At 30.5% G+C, this 18,877-nt stretch overlaps 1 protein-coding gene across 1 annotated transcript; it reads right to left on the bottom strand.

Moving 5' to 3' along the window:
* Positions 1-14,906: 14,906 nt before the first annotated feature.
* On the bottom strand, positions 14,907-17,349 carry LOC114400762 (NAC transcription factor 47-like). Its single transcript, XM_028363390.1, has 3 exons — positions 17,014-17,349; positions 16,295-16,590; positions 14,907-15,970 (listed from the first exon to the last, which is right to left on the bottom strand). The coding sequence occupies exons 1-3, from the start codon at positions 17,174-17,176 to the stop codon at positions 15,374-15,376; spliced, it is 1,056 nt and encodes a 351-aa protein (XP_028219191.1). The 5' UTR covers positions 17,177-17,349; the 3' UTR covers positions 14,907-15,373.
* Positions 17,350-18,877: the final 1,528 nt, after the last annotated feature.

Here is an 18,877-nt window from a genome sequence, read left to right as displayed (position 1 = left end):
CTTGAGCATGTTCTGTTAAAATATATTTTTTTTTGTAATGTTAAATTATTATTTTTTATTTTCAAGTTTTAAAATTAATTTTTTAAAATAATAGAAAATATTACCCTCTCCCCCCTCCCATATAATTTGTTTTGTGAATCACACATGGAGATGTACTAGTTATAATTGAAAAAAAAATAATGTTACTTTAAACTTTGAAAATGTCAAATAAATAGATTTTTTTTTTCAAAAATCCAACAATTAAAAGAAACGAAGACAACATTACTCTAAAAGAAAATTAATAATTAACCTATCTAACATTGGGTCCATATTTCTATTTCTAATAATTAAGACAAAAAAGTGCACATATTTGTTTGTTATATAAAACATTGAATAGGGTATTTAACTATTAAATTTTAAATATTTAATTATTATAAAATATATTAAATGAAAAGTTATTTCTCACCACGAAGATGAGATCACAATAAAGAATATAGATTCATCAAATGGGGTTGGAATTGAAGGTGAAACGTCTGTTTCAAACATCATTTTGATCTCAACAAAATTTCTAGTATTGACGTTGAAGAAGCCATAAAATCTAGTAAAGCATCTACATTAGAAAGTTAAATTTCAATTCGAATGATTAATGTGAATTTTTCTTTTGGAACTAAACAAGAAATTTTTAAATATGAGAGATTAAAAACATAACTAACAAAAAAACAATTCTTTTTTTTTTTATCGGTAAAAAAAAATCCTTTGGATTTGATTAAATGAGATTACCATTCATTTATTTTTCACGATAAAATGACACTTCACCTAATTACTGATGTTGCATTTGAATTATCAACTACTCTAGATTGCAATGACCATTGCCAATTTAAAGAAGAGAAAAAAGCTCATACTACTCATCTCTCTTATGTTTATTAAGTATTAAGTCAAAACCAAGTAGTTATTGTGGTTCTTCCCCACAGATGGTCACCCTATTATAAACCGTAAACAATGCTATATAAACTTTTGTATAGATAATTATTTTAGTAGTTATAAGAAAAAATAAAAATAAATTAATTCATTTTTTTCGTAAATTAAAATTAATATACCCCCTTAGTTTTTATCTAACTTCTTCTTCTTCTTCAAATGTTAAAGTACGTAAGTTACTTTTAACTTGCAACATCGTTAGAACAACAATTGGTGCTGCTATCCTTCCAATCCTCGTGCAAGAGGCAACTACGGACAAGAAGGGTCATTGTAGAACATAAATATAAGGTTCTCTTTAGATGAATTTTTTTAATAAGTATTTATAATAAGAAAAAACAAAATGAAAACTTTTTTTTAAAAAAAAAAACTTATGTACTTCTATTTTTATAGATATTCTTTTCTTTATCTTCTCTAAAACCTAAGATGATTATTTATTTTTAACTTATGAAAGAAATTTGATTCATTTTATTTTATTTTCATAAATACTGATTAAGAAATTTATAAAATTTTAAAAATTTATATTTATATATATATATATATGAAGAATATTATTCGAGTATACAAATTGTTATTTACATGTTCTCGCAGTTATGATATCTTAGGCTTTATAAAAACTAGACCCAACCATAAACCCACACGACCCAAGCTAATGTGGGCTTGCATCACTCTTTAGAGGGCCCAAATTACACATAAAACGATAATAAATTAATTGAAACGAAGAGTTGGCAACAACTTTGCATATAAAATTGGATATTTTTTAATTTTAGTCTTTTCAAGCTTTTTTTTTAATTCTTTAGGAGCATTTGTTTCACGGATAATTTTTTTAATCTTCAGAATTTTTTTCCCTCTAATGTAACATGACAATGTTATTTTTGATTAATCATAAGAAAAATATGTTTGGTTAACTATTAAAATTGGTGGATAATATTTTTTATATTTCTAAGAATAATTACTTGAGTTTTGCAGAATTATTTTTTCTTAAAAATATATATATTATAATTATTAAAATATCCTTATTGTATTAAAAGATATTTTTTATACCGAATGTAACCAATGTGCAAAAACCTCAATTTCTATCTGCCAAAATGCTAAACAAGTTTCGTATCTAACATTATATACATAACCATTCGGCATGTAATTGGCAGTAACATGAACAAAATTGAGGGAATGAAATAGGTGCAACATTAGGGTTGACATTGTGGGCGGGTCTTGGCCCAGCAGTCCAACCAACCAAAAATGTCAAGAGGTGGGTTAGGTGACTCAATTTCTCTGTCCCCATATTGTTTATCCCGCCTAACCCTGCCAACTAAGCGGGATGGGACGAGTTGGCCCACCGATCTGTCATACATTTAAAAAAAAAATGTAAATACTAATTGGTATTTGAGTTTTGGGTTGTCACTTTGTATTTTTTTAAAAATTTACAATATTATTTAAAAAATCAAAAAACATATTTATTATTGTTTTATATTATTTTATAAATTAAATTTCTCTAATACTAATAGGAAATTTTTTATTAAAATCAAATTTAAGATAAATAATTGATATATTTTATGTTCTCTAACTATATTTGTTCATTTAGGTTAATTTTATGAAATAAAATATTAAAACTTCCCTTTTTTTACCTTTTCTTTTTATTTTTGACGGCCAATCCACCCCTTAAGTGGGATGGATCAGGATTTTCAACCCATCCGAACCCATTTTTGGTAGGCCAAGATGGGTCTGACCAGCTTTGCCACCTTACGCAACATATAAAAACAAAATTTGTGAGAAAGGAAAAAATCATAACACCTAACATGAAAGAGCATTCTAAGGATAATGGGATAATTGGCAATAAGGATGGTATATCTGGATTTTAACTTATGAGAAGAGATTCTTGTCACTTAAGAATAAAATTTCCTTATTCCCTTCACCGGAATTAAATATTGATTAAATGTGAAATTATAGTTTATCTAGGAATAAAGATTATCAAAACTAAAAAAAGTATCTAACAAATATTCCTTTAAAGATTATTTTGTTTTTGTTTTAGCCCAATGATAATTCCCAACATAATGAAGTTAGGAACCCATTTCCTTGTCATATAATCAATGACCATGACAATGCATTCATATGTAATTTTTTTTATAAACTAAGTAAATTCTTAATCAACTAATTATTGTGACATCATCAAATGTTTTGAATAGATAAGGAAGTACTTGCATATCTTTTGTTGTATTAGTCTAAAACCAACTTTTGATTGCCTACCTCGATATAAAAAAACATTAGTTACTAAAATTTTCATTTTCTATATGATGAAATTTGGTTGCCAAACAAGTTAACAATCAAATTGATGACCAAACCATGATAGTCACAATAAATCTTGTCGCTAACAATTCTAATTATTGAATAAACATTCAGTTGAAATTAGCGACCAATATATTCGGTTAGCATTTTGTTTGCAAATCAGTTAATCATAAGATTCTTGTTGCTAAAATCTTAGAAAGGGGTGAAATTAACAATTGAATATTTTGGTCGCAAATTTAGATGCTAAGTCATAATTCAACATAAATATTAAAATAAAAATTGCGTTTGTAACTGATAATGTGATCATCACAAAGATTTACATTAATAAAATGATGCTAGCGACCGTTCCTTCGATCTCTATTTTGGTAACTAAATATAAATTGTACAGAGACATTGTTATTTGATTAGTTTTTTTTACTTGCTTTATTATTATTATTATCAACAGAAATTAAATAAAATAATAAATATGTTAGTTGCAACCCAAGAGATCAAATAAATATGATGAACTAATTTTAAAAAATGATAAAAAAAATATATTTCAATATAGTGTTTCATGTGTCAGTGCGCTAAATGGCATGCTTGAAAAATCAATTTTGAATTGAGATAAATTAATTGGGCACATCAAATGTTAATTTTGATTCAATCCAGTCAGGTTGAAATTATGCCTATCCAACGCATGCATATATTCATCTGGGTGCATGTTGACTAAAAGAGAAGATCTCTATTTCTTGTTTTCCATTTTTCGGTGCTTATTTCTTACCCATTTGTTTTAATATCCTCCGTGTAATAAACAATAAAATTTAGACATATGACATGTTTGGATGCACAACTATAGAAGATCTTATAAGAAAAGAATTTATTCAAGAAATTCTTATCCAAAAAATTGTTTTTACACAAGCTAATTTAATGTTTGGATGATAAATTCTTAAATGTTTATTTAAAATAATATGATATTTGGATGAAATTGTAGAAGGTCTTTTACATACTTAAAATTACCAAAAATGATATTATATGCTTTGATATTATTAAAACTAATAATTAAATACTTTAACATTATTATATAATTATTAAATGTTTTAAATAATTAAATATTATTAAAAATTACTTTTTTCTTCTATTTCATTTATAAAACTATTTTAACTTTATCATTATATTTAAAATATTTTTATATATTTTCTAGAAATTTTGATTAAAAAATAAATATTTTTATAAAAATAAAATAAATATATCTCATAAAAATATAATTATATGTATTTCTATATAATTAATTTTCATATTTAAAATTTAATTAATACATTATTGTTTTAGTAATGTTATCACTCACATTCTAGTTTATAAATTTAATTATTATCTATGTAATAATATTTTGTAACATATAAAATATAAAATGTCATTAACCTGGTAATAATATGATCAATAATGTCTTCCAATATAAAATTATTCAAATGTACTCATACCATAAACATGCAACTTTATATTATTAAAAAAATAAAGAAATTAAATACGTGTTGGAAACATATTCTTTAGAGATTCTCTAAATCGTTCCATTTGTAAAGTACTTTGAGCATCCGATTCTTCTCATGTTGTAATACTAAGACCAACTTCACTTTCATCTTCATCACTATCTATTTATTCGTTATCTTCATCTAGTGAATCAAATTCTCTATCACTCTTGTCATTTCTTTGAATGAAGTTATGTATAGTCATGCAAGCAACAATGATTTGGTTTTGTTTCTTCAAAGCAAAAGGTGGCATATTATCCAATATCTTTTATCTCGCTTTACATAAACCAAATGCATGTTCAATTGTACTTCAAAGACTAGAATGATAATAATTAAAAACTTCAACTCTCCCCCTTATTCTAGGCCCAATTCTAAATTGCGAGAGATGATACCTAGTTTTCTTGTATGGCCCTAAAAAACCCATAAAAGTAGGGTAACCAAAATCAATAAGATAATATTTACCTAAAGAATAAAACAATATTGCATGTTAGAACACAAAATTATAATGATACAAATATTTATAATATATAAATGTTAAGTACCTTGAGGAGGATGTGGAAAATGCAATTCAAGCTTACGTAAAGCCTCCATAAATATCTTAGTATCATGTGCAGAACCTTCCCAACCTGCCCAAACAAAAGTGAAACACATGCTAAAGTCACAAGCAACCATGACATTAGTGGTAGTGTAGCCTTTTCGACCAATATAGACTCCTTGTAGATGAGAGGGAACACAAACTCGTATATGAGTACCATCTATTGCACCAATACAATCCCTAAAATAAGGGCGATATCTGACATCTTTCATACTCTCATCTCTCATCGGGAGTATCTCTAAATGATGGATCAACAGGCTTAATTATGTCATTTGCAAACATACACACAGCTTCTAAGACACTATGAAAATGTATAGATATTGTTTCACCTGAATGTTGAAATCTTTCCTCACAATTATGAATAAAACCTGATTGACTCAACATGTATAAAAACAAGCCAACTTGCTCATAAATGCTGACATTTTGAGTTTTCTTTAAGTTGTACTTGGTTTCCAAGATATCACATAATTCAAGAAAGACAAGTTTCTTCATTCTAAACATTTGATAACAACGTATTAGATGACCATTTAGAATTTTAGATACCCAATGATGGTCTGTCATGCTTGAATCTCTACATGAATTTTTCACAACATAATTCATGAAGTAATTGGTAACATTAACTACAACAAACATCAACACTTTGTTCTTCGTAATGTGATCGTCATCGTCAGATGAAAAGTCATTTGATGATAGTGATGAGTCATTTGATTGTTGGATCAAGTGGCCTCATAATAATTAAGAAGGGGAGGGTTGAATTAATTATTCCTAAACCTTTACTAATTAAAAATTTACTCTTCTAAGGTTTTTACTATGTTGTTAAGTGAATAAGGAGTAAAAGAGAAACTTAACCAAAAGTAAAAGCGGAAATTAAAATGCACAGCGGAAAGTAAAAGAGTAGGGAAGAAGGAGACAAACACACAAGAGTTTTTATACTGGTTCGGCAACAACTTGTGCCTACATCCAGTCCTCAAGCGACCTGCGGTCCTTGAGATTTCTTTTCAACCTTGTAAAAATCCTTTTACAAGTAAAGATCCACAAGGGATGTACCCTCCCTTGTTCTCTTTGAACCTAGTGGATGTACCCTCCACTAGAACTGATCCACAAGAGATGTACCCTCTCTTGTTCTCAGTCAACAATCCAAGTAGATGTACCCTCTACTTGTACCACAAAGGATATACCCTCCAATGTGTTAAGACAAAGATCTCAGGCGGTTAAACCTTTAATACTTTGTGAATGGGGATACAAAAGAATTCTCAGGCGGTTAGTCCTTCGAATACTTTTGTATAAGGGAAAGGGAAGAATCAAAAGAATTATCAGACTGTGTCGTTTTGAATTCTTTGACAAGGGAGAAGGGAGACACAAAAAAATTCAGGCGGTTAATCCTTCTTTCTTTTGGAAAAGAGACACAAAAAGAATTCAGGCGGTTAGTCCTTGGCGAATTCTTTTTGGCAAAGGGAGAAGAGATGAAAAGAATGAATAGCACAAGTTTTCAAGGTTTAGAAAACCAGAAAACTTTGGAAAGCTTTTGGCACAAAGAAGAAGAAGAAGTTCAAAGAGACTCAAAAACCAATGTGGAAAAATTGCTTGTGTAAAGAATGCATTCGAGAAGATAGATGTGTAGATTAATAGAATGGATTGATGTAGGATAAGATAGATGTGAAATGCAAAACAAAGTCTTGCTTTTATAGACTCTTCATATCTGGTCAAGAGAACCATTAGAAGAGTTATGACTTTTAGAAAAACTTAAAACCAATTTGAAAAAGTCAAAAACCATTTGAAGAGTTACATCTTTTGATTTGTTTAGAAACTATCACTGGTAATCGATTACCAAATCATTGTAATCGATTACACAAAGCTTTTTTGTGAAAGAATGTGACTCTTCACTTTTGAATTTGAATTTCAACGTTCAAGCACACTGGTAATCGATTACCAAAACATTGTAATCGATTACAGCTTTTTGAAATCAATTGGAACATTGTAAATTTTGTTGAAAACTTTTTGAAAACCATTTTGCTTACTAGTAATCGATTACCAGAGAGTAAAAAACTCTTTGGTAAACATGTTTTGAGAAAAATCCATGTGCTACTTAGTTTTTGAAAAAACTTTTTAATACTTATCTTGATTAATTCTTCTCTTGAGTCTTGAATCTTGATCTTGATTCTTGATTCTTGATTCTTGAATTCAACTTTCCTCTTGAATCTTGAAGTGTTCTTCAACTTTCCTCTTGAGTCTTGAAGTGTTCTTGATTCTATCTTGAATATCTTGAACTCATTCTTTGAATGACCTTTGAGTTTTTTGTCATCACCTTTGTCATCATCTTTGTTATCATCAAAACATCTTTGAATCAATCTTGATTCATCATGAAGCTTTGCTTCTACATTAATGATAATGATGAAGACATCCTGTAGAAGGAAAGAAAAAGTCATAACACAATTGAAAATAAAAATCAAGAGTCAAACCATAACCAAGTTCCATAGCATAACCAAAATTAAAAACAAAGATCCATGACATAACTGAAATTAAAAACTAAGATCCATAACACAACCAATGTTCATAACCAAGTAAAACTAGTAGGTGTCAATGATATCAGATAGAGGAGAAACTAAGAAACTTGTGCTTAAGTGTCAGACTTGATCCATCCAAGTTGTAGCTCAGACTCTTCTAAAGCAACAAAGGTGATCTTGTTTGCCCTTTTTTTCATAAGTCTAGTGGCTTTGTAAAATAGTTCACTCTCACGCTCAAGTCCTGATAGATCTTTCAACTTTGCTACACGTGTAGTAATGCTAGTTGGGTCTTGAGCAAATACACTAGACTCAAATGTTTAAATAATACGATCTAATTGTGAGGAAAGCTTGGCAACAACCCTAATTCTTTTGTCACCCTCTCTTCCTCTCTTCCTCTGTCCACTTTCTTTTTCCAAAAACGTTATCTGAGTTGTTGTGTCTATCTCAGGCTCATTCACTTCCATCTCAGTGTTATCATCAATGTTATCATATGTCTCTTCTGTTCTTCTGTTGAATCCTTCATTTTGTCTTGAATCTTTAGATGGTGCATATGTTGCCAAAACCCGTAGCAATAGTACCCTTAAAGAGAAATTCCATCTCAATCAAGAATTTGAGCCTTACTCTCTAAACTTTGTTTGTTACTTCAGGATCCTCCTATAAAATAAAAAATAAGAATTATAATATATATTTGATATGGGAGTTAAGAGATAAAAATTTATCTCATTATAATATATAGATAGATTAGTAAAATACATTGTGCTCTAAACCACCTAATAAAATCATCCCTAGTAAAAAAATACCAACTACTCCATAACCGACACCCACCACCAACGGGATAAAACCATCTTCCTATACACACGACGAGACATATGTTCTCTGATCCGAAAACGTGTCAACCTCTTACCAAGTAAATGTTTCACAACCATACAACTAACAATTCCAATTCATAAAACTCAACTTTCAAATTAGAATCCGCTCAATTAACACTCCATTAACACCTATAATTTCTTTAATTATAACGTACATATCTACATTTTTCTCTCTAAATGTCAAGTAAGATAGTAATATTCATACATAATTTTTCTTCTTGAAGCATTATGGAACACATGTACATGAGCAAAATAAGATTAGAAAAAAACTATGTCACAAAAGTTAAGTTAAATGTATATATAAGAGAGGCTTAATTACTAGCTACAACTCTCTCCAATGTCAATAGGAAAATAGTCACAGGTAATGCTGCAATCTTGAGGAAGTCGCACCTTTCCAAAATAAAAAAAAAGTGTCCTGTTTTAGACATTTAGAAAAATCTACTCAATAATTAAGAATTTTTAACGAATGTTTTCGAAAACAAACTGATGCATGCAAAACTGCTCAAGATACTAATTCAAAGTTTAATGGTTTAATTATGAGACAAATTCGACATTGATTACTTTTTAGATAAAAGCTATATAGATGTATTACTGTACTAAATTTCACTTCTGACATTATTTCATTTTATCTTGTATATATCATCTGCTTATATATACATGACTATCCATTCTGATACTATTGAGATTAAACTCATTAAATGGTATGTGTATAGGAAAAGGAAAAATACACTAGTAACATAAAATGAAGGGATTCACCTAATTAACAAACTATTATTCCTTATACAAGTAATTTTTATGTGTTGTAAGATGTTTGTCTCCATTTGTTCCTTACCTATAGTCAGTCATTGAATGCATCATTATTGTTAGGGGAGGAATAGACGTATGGTGAAGAAAAAGTAACCGCAGTGAAAATGAAGAGTATTGTTTTTCTCTTAATGGAAGCTGAACTTGACTAGATACCATATGAATATATGCAAACCTTGATTGAAGCCTTGCAGCATTGAAAGTCTCAACATATTGAGTGGCAATAAGGGTACTTCCATAGTAGAGATAAATGATCACTGAGCTAAAGTCCACATGCACCTTCTTGTTTGGATTGTGAAGTTAGCCAGCATTGTTAGATCAGCATTGAGTAGATATCCAAGGTCAAGGTATGCAGCATTTAAGGTCACACTAAACACATCAAAATGAGGACTTTGGGGGCGAAAAACTAAGTACACTATATGCAGCATAAATACTCCACCTCAATATTCAACATTCTAACTCCTCCATTCTGACATTGAACTGCGACGGGATAAATCATATAAAAAGTCATCTTGCCCGATAAACTACGTTTCATAATTAAGCAGAGACGAATGTAAAAAGTAAATATATTAAAGTTGCTTTCATATTCAATGGCAAGATCCAGGAATTAGAATTATCGGCTTGAAATCATAAATTTAGATAACCAAGCCTTTGATTATTCCTGGTCTAATTATGTTCAATACTGGATGGAAAAATCTATTTCTTCTTCTGAAATCCTATATTCAGGCAAGTTGAAGTCCAATTTCATTTTGATAACCTGGGATTATATTAGAAGTGGATTCTCAATACAATTGTGATAAGAGTTTCTAAAATTGGTTTAATATGTGTGAATGAAGAACTTGACATACCACATGTTGGAGAAATGAAAATCTTTGAGAAATACACAGTGAATGAATGAAGAAAGGATTTGTCAACCCAGTTTCAATACTGCACTTTTCCAAACTAATTCTAAGATGTAGCAGTTTTGAAACTAATTTCCTAATACAATGCATTGTCTGACATTAATTTATACATTACAATCGTGCAAAAAATAAAGGACAGGAAAGAACATAATGAGATGGGACAAAACTACATCATCTGAGCAAGAATTTAGTAAAAAGATAGATAACCACCCTGCAATTATTATCAGTGAAAAAGAAAATCAACAATGGGATATTACGATTAAAAGTAGAGTCCAGAGAAAGCGTAAGATTGCAACAGAAAAGAAAAAGAAATAGAAACAGAATCACACATAAAGAACAAAAGAACAAGAGACTGGCTTGCACGAAAATCACACATTGAGCAAACAATACTGATCTCAAATTGGAGATAAAATTCTAATCGCAATGTTTTTGGAAACAACACATTGACCAATTATACAACTACCACTAACTTTATTTTAGTTGAATAATACACACCTGAATTTTGGCTTCCCACCATTCATCACTAGCAGTAATAGTTTTCTTCTCTCCATCCCAGCCAAGACCAGTGTCCTTCCCAATAAGCTTAGCCCATAATTGTCATCCCTTTTTCAAAGAATCCCACCTATTTCTGAATTGTTTGTATTCATATATCAAATTTGTTGTCTTATTGAACTTTTCTGCAACACTTGCCCAACTAAGCTTAGTGAAGTGGTTGTGAGGTTTATTTCCAACATTCACCTCTTCTATGCACACTTTCAACATAATCTCAATATTTTTATCATACCATCTTGCTTTCTTTCTTTTCACAGGAACTTGATTGAGAGACATTTCTCAAACTTAATGAAGCAAACAAAAGCATAACCCTAATCCATAACAATTCAAAATTTAATGAGAAGAAAAAGAAATTAATGAAAAATTGGTTAACCCGTGATGTTAATAAAGGAAGAAGAAGAGATGCTGAAGGATGATCTGAAGAGAAATTGAAAATGGAAGAGAGACTGAGGAACAGAGGAGGAAGGAACAACATGTAACTTGTGAGGAACAAGAGAGAGAAACTTTGAAGGTTTAGAAAATATGGAGGGCATGCTTTGTCATTTTGAAATTTTTTGAGGACATAATTGTCTAGGCATCATTTAGGGAACAGATTCCCGAAAAGTAAAAATTTCACAAGCTGAAAATTTGAGCTTCAAGAAAAGATTTGCTAAGAACTTTTACTTTTATAAAAGCTTAAAAAAAATTAATAACCAAACACTCTTAAAAAATAAAAAAGATCTTTTTTTAATAGATAAGATGCTAGAAGGTCTTTTGCGCTGCATCCAAACGACCCTTTAGCAGGAGGCTACTTAATTTGTACATGTAATTTTGCATGCATTTTGTGTAAGACTAACAAATAAGGGGATTGAAGAGATAAAACATATTAAAATAAGTGGAGTCTGGTTAGCACATCAATTGCATTGTATTGGTAGTCCTTATGTTTCGTTGTTGTTAATTAGCATTAGAAGTCAAAGTTCAATCGCCACACACATGAAGACTAGTCAAGAACACGTGGGAGAGTAGTTGGAAACAAACATGATAATCATCCCCCCTCATGCAACCTTAATTATATTTTTTTATTATCCGTGAGAATTGACAATATTTTTTTTTGAAATAGAAAAAAAGATATATTATTGTAATGTCTAGGGTCCACAAAATACACTCGGCATGCTACCTAACACTCATAAGTATATGTCAGTCCTGGCATAGGAGCATAGACATCCATTCCTCAGCAGTCAGGCACTCAATGAACATGTTATCTCTAACCCTCTTATTATTTGAATATATTGCGATCTCCTTATATCTTGGGCAGATATTCAATTATTTACAAGTGACACATTATCTATAAGTAATAATTATCTACAAGCTTTTATCTCTAAGTTATACATTATCTCAAACTTTATCTATAAACCACCTTTATCTAATTATTATCTACAAGGGTTGTTACGTCATCGTAACAACCTTTGTCAACAAGGACTCACAACTCCCTCTCCACACTATAAGTATCAGGTTCTCTCGTACTCTTTTCACATTCTCATTTACTCTTCTAACTCACGTACTTACGAGTGTCGAAGTCATTTGCTTTGCAGATCTCCCTTCTTGTTTTCTTAACAAAGATAACTCTCAGTCCAACGTGTTAAGTCTAGGAGTTCACCTTAGCCACGCTACTCTCACAACTAGGGACCTTCCTCTGAGACGTTGCTTGATCGCGATCGAGGCACTGCTAAACAAGGTGGCCTTAACAGGTGTTGTGTCTGGATTGGAATGTGAAGTAGGAGTTGGTATTTATATAACAAGTCTAGTTTGGTCAAATGTGTTAATGTCAGGTGATTCATAAGTTATTGTATGTTTGGTTATATTTGGGTGGGTAGCTATCCTTAAAACTTGGTTATTCTATATTTTTGTTTCCTAGTCATTAATATAACTTAACCTTTGTTCTGGGGATTGGTTTTGTTGAACACGGTTAGGGGCATATGTGTGTTCCTTTGTCTTGTAACCGTTGTCTGGGTATATCTTATACCTATGGTGCTTTTGGTTTATATAATTCTATATTAATGACTAGGAAACATAAATATAGAATAACCAAGTTTTAAGGATAGCTACCCATCCACATATAACTAAACATACAGTAGCTTATGAATCACTTGACATTAACACATTTGATCAAACTAGACTCATTATATAAATACCAACGTTTGCTTCACATTTCAATCTAGACACAACACATGTTAAGGCCACCTTGTTTAGCAGTGTCTCGATCGCAATCAAGCCACGTCTAAGAGGAATGTTCCTGGTTGTGAGAATCATTATGGAAAGGGCACATCAAAATTCTTTCCCACAAATTTTAGTCAACACCAAGTAAAGTATAAGATATTCTCCATGAGCAAGTCCTTGTCAAAAACTTTCCCCTGAAAATACAAGAGTTTCTAACCCTCCAAGTATTCCAAACCACAAAGCACCACAATATCCTCCACCTATTAGGAATTAAAGACAATGTCAAAAAATTTATCACAATTTACACATTTTACTTAACTAATTAAATTAGACCTCTTAACATCCGATCTTAATTATATGACAAAAGACAAACATAGAATAATATTCTTCTTTGGATAGGGGGATGCGATGCATCCAATCCAATGCATGTTGCTATTTTATATAAATTAAAACAACTTCCCAATGTGCTAGCTAAATTGCAATAGTTAATTAACTGTCCACTATTTTATATGCATATATTATATGACCAGTTTATGAAAAGACAATTGATTATTTAGTAATTTTTACGGGTTTATGATTTTGATTATGTCATCACTCTAAAATAAGTTATTTGCTATTAGCTTATTTTTTGGGACTTCCTATTTCTCTCTCTTGTGTTTTATTTATAGTTATTAGAAACAATTGTTACAATTAAAAACCAACAAATGATTAGTCCGGAGAGCGGTGGACACGGATTCCTCTAACATATTGGGATTCAAATCCTAACTTATGCCTACAAAGTAAAACTTGGTAAGAGCATTATAAAAAAAAAAGAGAAAACTTGTTTAAAGGGGACAATCCACTTGTTAATATAGATATATTATTCGTAAATCATAGACTTTAATGATGACTTATTGCAAAAAAATTACATTATCAACTATTAAAAAATTATCGTTAATATAATTTTTAAGATAATTATTATAAAATTTAATAAATTTGAAATTCATATTAATTTCTAATTGATTGATAATATAAAATTATTTTATACTAATATATGTGCATGACCTATCTGTTCTAAATCATATAATAATAAAAAAAATATTTATTTTTATAGTGTTTTCAACTCAAATGTATTTCTTTAAAAATTAAGTTTTAATATTTATTTTTATATTAATTTCTTTAAAAAATAGTGTCTTTCTTATACTCTAGTTCTGCCAATGCTACTAAACACGATACTGTATTCGTGTTCAATAAAAGAAAGAAAATATTATAAAAGTGAATTATATTTGCTGTATTTTAAAATATAAAAAATGAGAATATCCAAATATAATAGAAAAAGAAATATTAATTCTTGAAGTACAGTACCATGAAGTCAATAAATATATATGCATTTTTATAAAAACATAAATAATCTTTTAACCATATGCTGTCACGCACACTTAACTATTATATGGTACGACAAAGCAAAGTTGGACTTGGCAGGGTATTTTACACTTTGAAAAGTAACCAAAAAAGTTGGACTTGACAACTGAAGTTTGGAGCCAGTTCTTCAACTAGATATTTAGAAGAAGAACCAAGGAAGAAACGAAGGGGGCGGAAAAATAAATAGACAGAAACACAAAGATGACACGTATTCATTGCTCACCCTATTGATGTAATTCATGTTTTTATTAATTATTTAATTGATGGTTTTCTTAGTACATACTCATAGGTTGAGGTTCAATAATGCATGTCATGGTACAAAGCATGTGAATAGAAACGCCAGCATGTTGATAAAGATAAATGTGACTATTGAACATACTGAAATGGCAAATCGTACCATTCCAAATCCAAAAGAAAATTCGTAGCTAGCTAACCTTTCCAGGAAAAGAATGAAAAATATCAACACAACAATCAAGTACAATACCTTATCTACAAAAGTATATTATAAAGCTAACCTCCAAACCCCAACATGTACAAATTAACATTTTTTGTACACAAATTGTTTCTAATTTGTCATAGAAACTTGGATATTTTGTTTTAATTGTTTCTTGACCCTCGAATGATGGAATCTTTCTTTATAATAAATCACTAATTACTAATCCTTTTCTATATACTAAATCACTAATTACTAATCCTTATCTAATGATCAAATTGATTGCATTCTTTGGTGGGCTCAGCTTCTGAATATTTTACTTTTCATTAATTTTCCTATTTCATTTTTTTTTGTCCGACTTAACCTTTTGATATTTTTGGATTATCCTTGAAATTGAAGATGAGGACCAAGCATTAACCGTTGATTCAGCAAAGACTGCTTCATGAGGTAGTTCCATTGTGGGTTCTCGTATTGGTTGTTGATGTTAGTAGGGAAGTTGCAAGAGGAACTAAGGTATTTCTTTGATGGGTACAAGGTTTCCTCATCCATGTTTGAAACTTGGCGCTTTGGCCTCATCATGTTTTCCATGTTGGAGACTGAAGGGTTCAATTGGGGGTTGTTCTTCTGAAACATGTAACCATTGCTGTTGTCGATTGGAGATGGTTGCTGATCCAAATTCCCAGTGTTGAAGCCTGTACTTGATCCAACCCCTGGTGGGTGGGTGGTATGATTTTCAGATAAGAAACTGCTTAGGATAGAGTAGTCCATGGCATCCAACAAGTTGGAGAAGGACACAGATTTCTGAGATATCAATGTGTTTTGAGGTGGAGGTGTTGGAGATTTTGAGATTGGCAAAAGGGTCTCTTTGAATACGTGCTCCTCTGCTTGATCTACATCACCTACCCCTATTGATGCCTCTGTTGAAGTTAGAGGATGTTTGGATTTCTTGTAAATCCGGCACAGAACCCAGTCATCCAACTGCAATAGACCAATAATTAATGTAGATCAGCCATAAGCAATCAGCATGTGTTATTGTTAATAAGGTTTTGAAGAAGGATCTATAATATGATAAATTATTACATGATCTGATCAATCTCAATATGACACCTTATTAGCTCTTTTTGTGTAAATTGAAAAATACGGTTATGCATCACTTGGAAATTGATTAGGATCATATAGTAGAATATAATAATTTCTCCTACATTAGATTCGTCAATATCAAGAATTCCGATGAAAATATAATCTAATATGACCGCAATTTAAAACCTTGGTTGTTAGTTGGGATCGACATGGGACACTTACTCTCATGGAGGAGTCTTTGAGCTTAATGGGTTTGTTGTTGTCTACAAGGCGATATTCATGCATGATCCAATTGGTCTTCACACCCTTTGGGGGTCTTCCTTTGTAGAACACCAAAGCCTTCTTCACACCAACGCTCTCTTGTGCTCCTCCTTGCAATGATGTCACTATGGTCTTATCAGTGCCAGTGGCCTTCCAATAACCTGAAGCAGCTGCCCTGTTTGGCCTTGCACCATTAGGGTACTTTCGGTCTCTAGGACTAAAAAAATACCATTCTTTCTCCCCAAAGGTTGCCTTAGCTGATAGAGAAACCACAAAAACAAATCATTAGTAAAGCTTCCACATCAAACATTAATAAATGGACTTGAATGACACACATCACTAACTCTAGTCCCTAACTTAACATGATATTTTTATCTTGAGTAATAGAGTTTATACTATTTCATTTTATCACATTATGTCAATTATCAATTATTACATATATTTCTCTGGGATTATAAGATTGATTTAATGATAAAGAGAAAAGAGAAAATATGATTTGAATATTTTACTAACAAAAAAACTAACATATTAACTAAGAATATGTATCGATCAAAAATAAAAATAAAAGCATACATTTCTCTCTTTCTAGGTGTAGATTCGTACATGGGTGTCCATGCATCATTTATTGAATATCTTTGTAACAAAGTATCAAAATCAAAGGAACTAGAAGAGATACAAACCTGGTAAGTCCCATGGATCTAACTTGTAGATATCAACCTCTGCAATGATGGAAACGGGCAAGGGTATGGATGCTACCTTTTTACTAAGGTAGTGAAGAATGAGCTCCTCATCGGTTGGGTGGAACCTAAAACCGGGTGGCAAATTGGATTCTGGGTTTCCCATTATTTGCCTAATTAATAATTAATTTGGCTAGCTAGCTAAATGATGTTTAGGGGGTTAATTTGATGAGGATGAAAAAAAAAATGAAGACACTAAACAAAGTGCCCAATTGGTACTACTTGAAAGCATAGAACAAGAGGGAAAGAAAGAGAGGTTGAAATTTTTGGGGTGTAGAGATGGGAAGGGGTTATATGGTTGTGGAATTTGTCGCCTTGTGGGAAAGGATTAGGTCGAGATGGGCATGGGGTATGAATGAGAAGAGATTAGAGATGAGTTCAAAATTTTCCCAAGTGGGGTCCATGTAAAGTGAGAGAAGCAATATGGAACTAGTGATGGCTAGCCACATCTACGGAAGAAAAGAAGAAAAAAAAGAGAGACCCAATTGGCATTGTTTTGTTTGTGAATTGTGATATTATTATTATTATTATTATTATTAATACATAAATTATCTTTTATATTAAACACATAACCAATATCTTGTATTTTTTATTTTTATCTTTATCTTTTTATAACATAATAAATTTTATCATATTTAGATTTTTTTTTCTTTCTTTTTTATCTTTCTCTCTATGTATTAGATACCATTTGGGTTGTTTATACAACATATTATTATAATTATTCAGACATTCCACTTTTGTAGTTTCTCTTTTAAATCCTGGTCCAACGCTCCAGGATTATCGTTGTGCAATGGCGGCTGCAAAGTGACATCATCGTTCTTGAGATAAGATGATGACACGTGTTATTCCAAGCCCACAAGGTAGAATGATTGATGATATCATTGAGGGTAAATAAATCACACGGATAATGTTACCTTACCTTTTCTTTCAATAGTTTTTTCTTTATTCTCATATATTTTATAGAAATTTTTTTGCCAAATATAAAACATGTTTTATGTTTTGTTTATTTAATAAATATTTAAACTAATTAAAAGTGGGTTCAAAAACATTTTTATCCTTATAATTTAACTTTTTTTTATTCTTACAATTTTTTTTTAGTCGTTACAAATTATATTCTTTTATTTTTAATTGTTATAGGATTTTATATAATATTTTTACTGTTCAAAAATGTTATTTAAAATATTTTAAAGATAAAAAATAAATAAATAAAATTTATAAAAGTTAAAATAAAAAATGTATTTAAACCTATTGTAAGATGGCGAAGAATTGTTCGATCACTAAATGCATGGTGATTAACGTTCTTTGTGTTGGTAATTTGGTATTCACTTTCTGATCCTAGGAAAGGCAGAAAAATATTGTGGAGAAATAGAAATAGTATGTTATTCTCACTAGAAAATGTACATTTTAATGTTTGTGGCCGTTGTCATCGTCGTGAATTAAGGTACTCGGCTGGGATTATTATGCGTGTGGCTTTGACACTTTGACTAGATACCCACTGTTTTATACTACTAGGTCTAGAACTAGGATAATATTTTTAGCTCTTTTTCTTTTTTTATTTGTTATGTTTTTTATTTTAATTAATAATGTTTTCGGCTTGAGTCAAGAGTGTGCATGGCACGAGCATATGTTATTAAAAGAAGTTCCTAGTTTTATGGTACTTATAGTACTTCTTCTTTCTTCTTTCATTCAACGTTATCCAACACTTCATTTTATCCTTTATTTCTATTTCTAATTTATTTCATCCAGTTATATGTATGGAGCTTCCAAGCATAATTAGTCGACTGTTTCGTTGATTTTTTTATATGTT

The sequence above is a fragment of the Glycine soja genome, chromosome 19 (genome assembly GCF_004193775.1).
Source record: "Glycine soja cultivar W05 chromosome 19, ASM419377v2, whole genome shotgun sequence".
NCBI lineage: Eukaryota > Viridiplantae > Streptophyta > Magnoliopsida > Fabales > Fabaceae > Glycine > Glycine soja.
This window is presented reverse-complemented; position numbering and strand designations above follow the sequence as displayed.